This window comes from Labrus mixtus, chromosome 11 (genome assembly GCF_963584025.1).
Source record: "Labrus mixtus chromosome 11, fLabMix1.1, whole genome shotgun sequence".
NCBI lineage: Eukaryota > Metazoa > Chordata > Actinopteri > Labriformes > Labridae > Labrus > Labrus mixtus.
Window position 1 is genome coordinate 17275679 of NC_083622.1, and position 10366 is coordinate 17286044.

A 10366-nucleotide genomic window follows, 5' to 3' on the forward strand; every position below is an offset into this window, starting at 1 on the left:
GCACTTTGTAGAACCATGGCAACCATCTCCTTGTAAATAATGGGTTAAAGCAAACAAGGAAGTACCTGTGAGGTAATTTAGAAAGGGGGTAAAGTCCATGAGAGAAGACAACGGTTTCCTGGATGTTAAGTGTTTCCTCATGAAGAGCTGGCTCCTGGTTCGTTTAATTCTGAGGTGAAGTTGTTGATGTGTTCAAAGAGAAAAGTCTTAGAAGCTGCTTTTTTGGAAGCGCATTAAAGAAATGGACAGTCACCCACCGATACAAGACCCAAGGAGGGTTTACGACGACAATGAAGGTGTGTCTGTTCTCACATTTACTTAAACACATTCCTTTTGTCATTTTTAAAGTGAAGTGCGTATTTAACAGCACTGTTAGATTAAGTCAGTTCTCTTGACACACATTGCTTGATACTTTTCTGGACTGTTCTTCTGTCTTTCTCTCATCCGCTCACAGGCGACCAGCAGTCACTACGGTTAAGACAGGTTCCATCTCAAGTGTCCAATCAGAATTACCCCCAGTTCAATTGGAGCTCAACCCCAGCTGAGGAGGATGAGGAGGGCACTAGTGGTCTGTCCCAGGACCTTAAGAGCAGCCCTCTACCGATGGCACTGAAGAGAGCCGTACGGTATGAAACCTGCCTCTCAATGTTGTTTCATGTTTTATTCTGTCCTTTTCATCCATGAATCACATCATGTAAACAAATAGTCCTCCATCATTTGGAGCAACTACAACCAACATTTTTTAATAAGTCAAGCTGTGATGTCTTAAAGTCTGACTCTTAAATGATATCAGACGTAAAATTAGCTCAGAGAGCCTCCCCTCCCTCGGATGAATGTGAACTACTTTGTCTAATGTCAAACCCTGCTCATAAACTCACAGTGAATATCATCAACATCCGAATAAAGTAAAAAGATAAACATTTTTTTGTGTGGGGGGAACTAATACAATCATACACGTATTTAGCTCTTAAATATTTCCATAAAATATGAAGAGAATACTCACGACTTGGCAGACATGAGCATTTCTGCAGGTCTTTGTTTTTACTGCACATGTACAGTATGTATATATTTTATGTTTCTATATCTAACTGTCCGTTTACCAATTCTCTAGAATGAATGTAAAAACAAGACACTGTATCTTTTTTTGGGGGGGGCTTTTTGTGTCTTTATTGGAGAGACAGAGTTGGAAATTGGGGGGAGAGAGAGTGGGGAATGACATGCGGTAAAGGAGCCATGGTTTGGATTTGAACCTGGGCCGCTTGCTTTGAGGACTACAGCCTCTGTACAAGGGACGCACAAACTCAGAACTTCTTGTTTACCTATGATTAGGACCCACCATATTATATGTGACTTTTTTATGCAATTATATGTAAACAGCTGAGCTATGGAATAGATGGTTTCTTATAATCATAAATAGTTATTAAAGTGCTGCTTTTCCATAACAGGCAGGTGAAACAAATGCAGATCCCTGTGGTTTCCAAGAGGGATTCCTGGAGACAGAAGAATGCAAAGACTCTGCGTAAACTTAAAAACAATGCCAGAGAATTCATCTACATTTTTGCCCTGTGGAACAAGTCGCTACAAAAGATTGGAGGTAAACCTTTAACTCCTCATGCCAGAACATAAAGGGGCTTTGTTAGAGGAGATTTTTTTTTTAGCTTAAACCTACAGATGTTGCATCCTGTGCTGTACATTTGTAACCCAGTCAAATAAAAAAAAAATTATACATTTTGTTTGATTCCATTAGAACAACTATTTTGTAATTATGGCCATTTCCTCCACAGGGAACTTCGGCGGGGGCGTCCAGTCCTATTTCCTTCTGCTGCGATTCTTGGTGTTGCTCAATTTTGTTTCCTTTTTACTGATCGCAGGTTTTGTCATCATCCCCAGCATCGTCTTCAGATCTGTTGGGGACAGTCTTGTTAACACGACTGGTAACGACATGTTCAGGATACAGTTTCATTTTTTTTTAAACTTTCACTTGAGGTTAATACACGGCGGTGGTTTGTCAGGTTTTCATGGGTCTTGTATCCCCGTATTCCTGATGTCCTGAAGTTCGAACACATTTTTTTCTAATATAAATATGAAGCATCTCTCAGACTGATGCATCACTTTCCAGTCAACAGGTGTACAGTATATAGGGGTAAATGTAGCGTTTGAATTCCCAGCAGAAATACAGCAACGATATGATCTGTGAAGTTCAATATATATTCCCCAAATTATATGTAAATATGAATAATAGAAATTAAGTTTCAGCTGTACACAAGAGTCAAAAATAGAAGATATATCATGGAATATTTTTTAGGACAAAACAAAGAACTTAAGCCACTTACTCCCTATTCTCCAACATTAAATAACAAGTATCATTTTTGCTCTTAGAAATTTTCTAGGTCTGCTATTTTTTCATATGGAGAATTTAATAGGATAAAACCCTTTGTTTTTTTTGTAAGACTTTGAAAGGAAGCTTTATTGAAATGACAGTGTGGGGATTAAGACCCAGTGACTCTGCCATCCAGTGAACCACAGGCCTGAATGTAATCACTGCAGCTTTCACTCTCATCTATCTGTTCTCTTACATTGGTCTAAACATTCTCCGGGGTGGAGGGAAAACCTGCATACATACTATAATTTCTGAGAATACATACAGAGATCATAAAGCTTAACTCTTGTGGTGTGTTCCAGGTCCAGAGGAATGTATGCAGTATGAACCTAATCCTCAAGGCTTGGTGGTGTTCTATAATTACTTCCTTGATGTACTTTCGGGAACGGTGAGAAACTGCAGCATTAAAATGACCTGCACAGATAGAATGGCAAAACGATTACAAAACATTACAATTGTATTATGTTTCTATTTTGGACATTATGATTCTTTACACCTTATGAAGTTTCTTTTTATATATATATATTTTTTATACACAAACAAAACACAACATAGGTAAAGGTCAAAAATGGAAATACATGGAAGCATAAACTACAATTTTAGAATAAAAGCTGATAAGTCAATCTAACTCCACATCTACCATATGCCGTGCTAATAAAAATAGATTTGAGCCACATTCCTTTCATGTAAGGGACTTTTTGACTTGCTTAGTGACAGTCCCGTTCTCTTTTTCCAGGGTTTTTTGGAGTATTCTTACCTGTTTTACGGCTACTACAACAACACAATGGTGAACAGCAGCTTCTCCTACAACATCCCACTGGCTTATCTTTTCACTGCCATCTTCTACTTCTTCTTTTGTCTCGTTTGTATCACAGCACGGTGAGTAAAACAATCTGAGCTTCAGTAACAGACAAAATAAAGAGAATGACATTTAAAGGCCTGAGTCCAGAGTTCAGCAACCTTGACCCACTTCTGTATCTCTTATTTCCTGACTCGCTGCTCACATAAAGCATGGGGACTGCAGCTCGAGTTGCTGTGGCAACAGGAGGCAGCGCTGTAGGCAACTACAGCATGATAGTATTCACCAGCTGGGACTATGGTTGCCTGGGAGACCGAGCTACCAAACTGAAGCAGAAAAACATCAACTACCAGCTACAGGTCAGAAGGGATGTGTCCTACTTTACATGATGGTGAAAAGATGTGCGGTCATGTTTAAATGATAATAACACTATAGAAGTGAAGATTTCAGATAACCTTCACCTCCTTCTTCTTCTCCTCTCTTACTGTCAGGTGGATCTGGGGGAGGAGATCATGAAGAAGAAGATAGCGTCTCTGACTTTATCCAAGAGGATAGTTTTATACTCTCTTCGTGTTATGATGGGCTTTTTTTCATTAGGTCTCATCGGAGCAGCCTTCTACCTCATCTTTTGGGTCACTGACTTCAGCCAGGTACTTCATGTAAAAGAAAAGTAATGATGATGAAACTGATGCTGTTGGGCCCTAAAGTTTTTGGTGACATTTTTTGCCCTATCTTTAGAAACAGGCTACGAGTGGACAGGACGGGATCCTGGGTTTGGTTTATGAGTATTTACCTTCCATTGTCATCACCGCTGGAAACTTCGTGGTGCCGCTACTGTGTGACCAGATTGCATTAATAGAGCGATACTCCCCCAGCAACACCGTCATAATGGCACTATTAAGGTTTGCACTGGTCTGTAAGTCAATTGGCCATGAGCTGATTTGTGTTTGTACATGATTCAAAGATGGGGGGGGGGGGGGGGGGCATCCTACAGAAATGTATGTTACATGAACACAGTGTTGGAAGAAGAATTAAAAACTTTTACTTAAGTTAAAAAAAATCCCCCCGTATAAAAGTTCACTTCAATAAATGAACAAATTGCCAGAAAGAGATGAAGTGTCTCTCCTAAGTGTCACAAGTTTATTCTAAGATGTTTTGAAAATGAATTGGAGAGAAGAAAATGAAAACCTGTGACAAAGGGACACGTTTTGTATTACATTAGTAGCATTAATGACATGATAATGACTCCCTTATTTCTCTTCCATATTTAGGGCGGTGTTTCTTCGGCTGGTGAGTCTGGGTGTCCTCCTCTTCACCCTATGGCGTCAGATCACCTGCGAGGGGAAAAAAAGTCAAAGTGAAAGTTGTACACTGTGCCATTACAACCATGATCTCTACCAGGTATTTATACAACTCATCCATCATAGGTGTCATTGGGCCAGAGACGAGGCACACCCTGGACTGGTCGCTGGTCAATCACAGGGCTGACATAAAGAGATAGACAACCAGTCATACTCAGTGGCGTTAACCACTGCACCACCGTACAGCCCCACACCACTCATGTGCATGTAAATGATTTTAAAAGATGCTTTTTCTTAATAAACAGGATGGAAGGAGTCCCAAAGCTATTAGCAAAAGTGTCACTAACTTTAAAATATGAAATGGAGAGTGATTGAGATTGAGATTATGAGTGATACATACAATAATACACTTTGAATATGTTTATTTGTCTCATACAACTTCCTTGGTATGTATTCGTTTACACTTGGTTTATTAATGGGAGTAGATGACTCTTATTTCTTAAACCCGGAAATTTTTGAATGACATAATTTAGGAAATTAGGTGAAATACAAATGAACACACACCTAAAAAAAATGCATATCAATGTTTCATCCTTGTTTGTCATGTTTGTCTCCTCATGTAGTGCTGGGAAACACGAGTGGGGCAGGAGATGTACAAGCTGACACTGTTTGACCTTCTCATCAACATTGCTGTGCTCATCCTGGTGGAGTTTCCACGCAGGTATAAATCACTGTGTGATCTATTTGTCTAAATATGATGGTAATTGCGGTCATTTTTAAGCACTATCAGTTGTGTAATGATGTTTTTTTCGTGTGTGTGACAGGATGGTGGTGGACAACTGGTCCAATAAGCTGACCCAACGGGTGGGCCGACAGGAGTTTGTAGTTTCCTCCAACGTGCTTGAGCTAGTTTATAGTCAGACTGTGGTTTGGACTGGAGCTCTGTATTGTCCTCTGCTGCCACTTATCAACACCATCAAGTTTGTCATCTTCTTCTACTGCAAGAGGGTGAAGATGTTTATTTTACTCAGCACACATTCTGCACACTGGAGATCATTGTTCATCACCCGTCTGTTTTGTATTTTTTTCCTTACCCTGTTTCTATGTCTCCGTTGCAATTTTCCTCCACAGATGACGCTTTTCTATAATTGTCGACCAGCGCTTAAGACTTTTCGCTCCACCACCTCCACCTTCTTTTTCCTGGTGGTGCTCCTGTTTGGTGGGGGCCTTGCCACAGTTGTCATGGTGTATAGTCTTGCTGAGTGAGTGCTGATTGCTGTCTCCTTCTCCTCCCAGTAACTATCAGACGATACTTTAGTTTAGCGCTGGCCCTTAAAAAGTGGTTGAAATGGTGCATTCTGATGTTTTTACTTCTGGACTAACTTGCAAGATTGGGTTTTGATAAAGTATTAGTCATTGCACTGCTGGAAACATTGGATGAAAATCTGTTTCAACATTTTTTTCAATTTTTTTCTACCTAGGATCCATCCTTCTTATGGTTGTGGTCCTTTCCGTTTCTTCCCCAGCATGTGGGCAATTGTTCCAGCCTCTTTCGACGGTCTCTCTGAAACTACAAAGGAGTTTCTCTTCTTCATTGGTTCCCAATCATTCTCCATCCCTCTGTTCGTGTTATTTTGGTAGGTGAACTGTGGTAATTACAGTGCTGCACTTTAAACTGAATTGAAAAAAACTAAATTGAATACAACATATATTTTACCTGGATATGATATGGTCTTCACTATGACTTAGTTGTGCTTTTTAATCTTTCATCCCTTTCAGTGTGGTGATGTGTTATTTCGTAGCATTAGCCTCTGTCTATGGGAAAACTGTCGCCCTGCTAAGAGCACAGCTTAAACTGGTAAGTTCGGGAATTAACCTGTATTGTGAACTAATATTATTTATGATAGTCTATGTTTTTTCTTAATACTGCAATGCATTCAGTTTTATAAATGCAATGGTTGATCTTTGGCTTACAGGAGGGTCGTGACAAGCAGTTCTTGGTCAAGCAGATTGAGGAGCTGAGTAGAAAACTACAGATACCAGATCACACTACATGAGTACTGAGCAGATAACAGGGACTGTGTTTGATTTTTGACGTTCAAAATAATGTAAAAGTATGATGTAGTTCTTAACAAAGCAGAGAAGTGTTCTATGAAAAATGTTAATAAAAATATTTTAGCCTAGGTACATTTTAACATTTTCTACCTAATTTAATGGTTTAAGGTAATTACAGAAGGCCATGCCATAATACATTTAAGGTGTTATTGTTGTAAATAAATACGTTTTACCACTTTGCCTGTCCAAGAAATAGTGTTGAATGATTTTTTTTTCATTTGAAGAATAAAATTAGGAATTATAGCCCCCTCTGGTGTCACAATTGTGTTAATGCCAAAACTGAGTAATGTTTACTTCCTGTTTGTGTCAACTGGTTCCTGTAGGCTACTCTGCTGCAACCAGCAAGAGCAACTTTTCTTAGTTAGTGACGATATCTTCGTCTCATTTTGAATGTTGATTATTCGGAATGATGAGTTTGTTTGAAGAGAACAGGTAAAATGTCTCTGCATGCAGATATATCATAGAATTGTGACTTCAAGCCTGACTAGCGTTAGCTTACTTGCTACAAGGGGAACAGACAAGGTAAGACAGTGCCAAGCGAGTGAGTTTGGCCAATTTTAGCGCCCCAGTCTTCTAGCAACACGGTGTTTGCTGTCTTCACCTACGTCGAAAAACGCGAGTTCCCCTTTTCACTAAGCCGGGTAGTGTCCACTGTCGTCAAGGTAACCATGAACATTCTTCCGAAGAAGAGCTGGCACGTTCGCAACAAGGACAACGTCGCGCGAGTGCGGAAAGACGAAGCCCAAGCAGCTGAAGAGGAGCGCGAGGCAAAGCGTCGCGTGGAACGTGCTGAGCAAGAGGTGAAGATTATTGTCACGAGTGTCGAGTTGTTTACTGTGAGCGTGCGTGACATTGTGCAGTCCACCTCACACACACACGTGTCAGTATTATCAAACACGATACATATTTAGTGTCACATTTTGGTTTCCAAACGTCTCCAAATCATGCCATGGAGCTTGTTAATTATTCAGGTTTTTTCTTTTTAATGTCAGCCATGCATTTCAATTTCAATTTGGACTTGGATTTGGCAGTACATATAGAATAATTTAAAAAATAATTGTGCTGAATGCAAGTGCAATCTTTAAAGCACATAGAAAACGTGTTAATAGAAAACGTTGGTGTCGTGAATAAAGTATGGGATGTTTCTATATTTGTATTTGTATAGTTTTGTTCTTTGTATAATTGGCTTAAAACAATGTCTTCTCTTTACAGGCACGTACAGAGTATTTGAGAAGGAAATCCAGGGCTGCTCTCCAGTCCGATGGAGAGACCAAGTATGATGTTGATGAAGCACGGACTACAGGAAGTGAAGTTTTGGAGCATCTCAATCTTTTTCCCCTGGAGGAGTCCTCAGAAAAGAAGGGGAATGAGGAATATCTCAAAGAAAAGAAAGATGAAAAGGTGATTGTGCTCATATATGACCCCCCACACCCCCAGAACTTTTTAATGTGAGGCTATTTCTGATTTTGCACAGTTTGCAGTGAAGCATTAACCATGGCATAACAATTGTATGCATTTAAAAACCATGGTGGCAAGCCATGGCAATGTTGTTCAGATGGAGAAATCTACAAAACATGTTTTTAACCACTGTTGGTATTTCTTTTTCTTATTTTTCCAGGAGAAACAGGAACGAGCCATAGGCTTGCTGGTGTCTCTGGGGCCCCAACCAGGGACGGAGGTCACACCGTGGTACATGAAAACCAGTAAAGAAAAAGAAGAGGAGAAAGAAAAAGAAGAAAGCAAAGAAAAAGGAAAAAGGAAAGGAATTAGTGAAGAGGAGAAAGAGAAGAAAGACCGCAGACTGAAAGACAGTTTAGATCCATTAAAAGATATGAAGAAAGCACTGGCTATAAAGGACAGAAAACATCACAAGGGCAAGAAATCTGAAAAAAGAGACAGAAGGGAAAAGAGGAGCAGTGGAGAGAGGTAAGGTCAAGTCCCCATTGTTTTCATTACTTGTTAGCTGTAGTAACTAAGAATATTAAGACGTGGAGCACAGGGTTTGTCTTTTTTTCTGCTTATTCTCTCAGAAACTACTATTGTACAGCAGAATGCTGCCTGTTGACGTGCAAAAACTTCTCAAGAAATACTTGTTGCCGAAATAATGTGATGAGACATAATATGCTTGTTGGTTACCTCAGAAGTGTTCGTAGACAGAGTTTGTTACTTTGGACAAGGATGGACTTCTAAAATTCAACATTTCCTAATCATCAGTTGAGAAGAATACAATTTGACTTGCATTTGTCATTAGACAAGCTTTATATCGAACCTCCAAATCTGATTACACAGTCAGAATTTGCCAGCTGTTTCCTCATATTTCCATCCTTAATGCTAAGCTAACAAGCTTCTGGCTGTAGCATGATATTATATGTAAGATTTGTATCAATCTTATACTCTTATCAAAAGCAAGATATTGAAGAAGTCCAACACTTAAATTGTATAATTATTTTAAGGATTTTTGACCACTCTCAGTGTCAGATATTTTTAGTCCTCTGTTCCCTATTCATTATTTTCTTTTTAATGTATTTTTTACAGTTTACATACTTTATTAATCCCCAAGGGGAAATTCTGGTTTTAGGATGTTATTGAGATACATGCTTCTCTCAAAAATAGGCCAGAAATTATGACGGAATTGAGTGTGATAATATTAAGAAATGAATTAATGTTACTTATTATGTATCTCCCGTCTTTTTCAGTTCCATAGAAAGGCTTCGTGCTGAGCGTTTGGAGAGGGAGGCAGAAGAAAGGAGGAGAGCTCGAGCCCTGCTGGACCAGAGGAATGGCAAGGGGAAGGAGTCGACGAGGGAAACGACTGAGAGGGAGAGACCGTACAACAGTGCATACTTCCCAGAACTAGCCCGAAAGCGTCAAAGAAGGGATCGAGATAGCTGGAGAGATGAAATATTAAAGTCATGAACAATCTTCATTGGTCATGGAACAAGTGTGATCTGTGATGGATGATCAGTGGACAGTTATTTTGAGTTTTTTCAAAGAACATACTTGTGCCTTGGTTCATTTTTATTTATTTATTTTTCATCCAGAGTGGATCATTCATGCAGGAGAGTCAGATTTAGTTTTGGGTTCCTTGGTCTGTGCAGCATTTGCTCATGATCATGTCTGCGGAGCAGGTGGTGGCCTCACAGGGGGCTTGAAGTCCAGGCTGTCAGCAAAAAAACAACATTCAGTAACAGCTGTTAAAATCTTCTATATTAAAGCAAAAAATTAAATTGGATTATAAGGTGACAAGAAGTTCAGACAGGAATGTAGCTGCACCAAATGATAGTATTTGTCATTTAATATATTGATTTAAAAAAAACAAAGAGAATTTGACAAATTTCAGGCTAAACCAGTCTTTGTTTCAAGCAGGCCAAATGTATGCCACTATTTATAGTGATGAGAAAAATTAAAAACAGAGTAATTCATTAATTTGAGCCCTAGGTGGGATCACTCAGTACATATGCTTTACAATAAAACACATTGTTTAAGGTTCAACCTGTAAGTGAAAGTCATTTCATGTTTCTTAAAACTGGTCCTGGCAAGAGAAATACCATTTTTTATTTTTGTCTACTAAAAACAATGTAAAGATTTTTTTTTGCAAGAGTCATTTCAGCATGTCACATTAGGAAATCACGTTTTTTTTCTAAACTAACATTATCTTTATTCTCTTCAGTTTAAGAGTCCTGGTATTTTGCATGCTGGTTTACTGGAACGCTGCCATTGTTCTTCTATTAACACAGTGCAATTGTACTACTATCAGACATGATATCTGAT

General features: G+C 39.1%; 2 protein-coding genes across 2 annotated transcripts; both read left to right on the forward strand.

Annotated features, from left to right (window-relative positions):
- Window positions 1-241: 241 nt before the first annotated feature.
- On the forward strand, window positions 242-6843 carry tmc4 (transmembrane channel-like 4). The gene is made up of 16 exons (XM_061049420.1): window positions 242-296; window positions 383-626; window positions 1446-1594; window positions 1785-1934; window positions 2683-2768; window positions 3117-3259; window positions 3391-3538; window positions 3671-3829; window positions 3918-4081; window positions 4451-4580; window positions 5104-5201; window positions 5305-5488; window positions 5612-5742; window positions 5962-6117; window positions 6260-6338; window positions 6457-6843. The coding sequence occupies exons 1-16, from the start codon at window positions 242-244 to the stop codon at window positions 6535-6537; spliced, it is 2157 nt and encodes a 718-aa protein (XP_060905403.1). The 3' UTR covers window positions 6538-6843.
- Window positions 6844-6948: 105 nt separating this feature from the next.
- leng1 (leukocyte receptor cluster (LRC) member 1) lies at window positions 6949-9892 on the forward strand. Its single transcript, XM_061050374.1, has 4 exons — window positions 6949-7395; window positions 7808-7996; window positions 8214-8521; window positions 9292-9892. Exons 1-4 carry the CDS (start codon window positions 7264-7266, stop codon window positions 9509-9511), a joined length of 849 nt encoding a protein of 282 aa, XP_060906357.1. The 5' UTR covers window positions 6949-7263; the 3' UTR covers window positions 9512-9892.
- The last annotated feature ends 474 nt before the right edge of the window (window positions 9893-10366 follow it).

Coding starts and splice junctions, on each gene's coding strand:
- tmc4 (XM_061049420.1), top strand. CDS start 242: ATGGACAGTCACCCACCGATACAAGACCCAAGGAGGGTTTACGACGAC. Junction 2,769..3,116: donor TTGATGTACTTTCGGGAACG/GTGAGAAACTGC, acceptor CTCTTTTTCCAG/GGTTTTTTGGAGTATTCTTA. Junction 3,539..3,670: donor ACATCAACTACCAGCTACAG/GTCAGAAGGGAT, acceptor TCTTACTGTCAG/GTGGATCTGGGGGAGGAGAT.
- leng1 (XM_061050374.1), top strand. CDS start 7,264: ATGAACATTCTTCCGAAGAAGAGCTGGCACGTTCGCAACAAGGACAAC. Junction 7,396..7,807: donor TGGAACGTGCTGAGCAAGAG/GTGAAGATTATT, acceptor TTCTCTTTACAG/GCACGTACAGAGTATTTGAG. Junction 8,522..9,291: donor AAGAGGAGCAGTGGAGAGAG/GTAAGGTCAAGT, acceptor CGTCTTTTTCAG/TTCCATAGAAAGGCTTCGTG.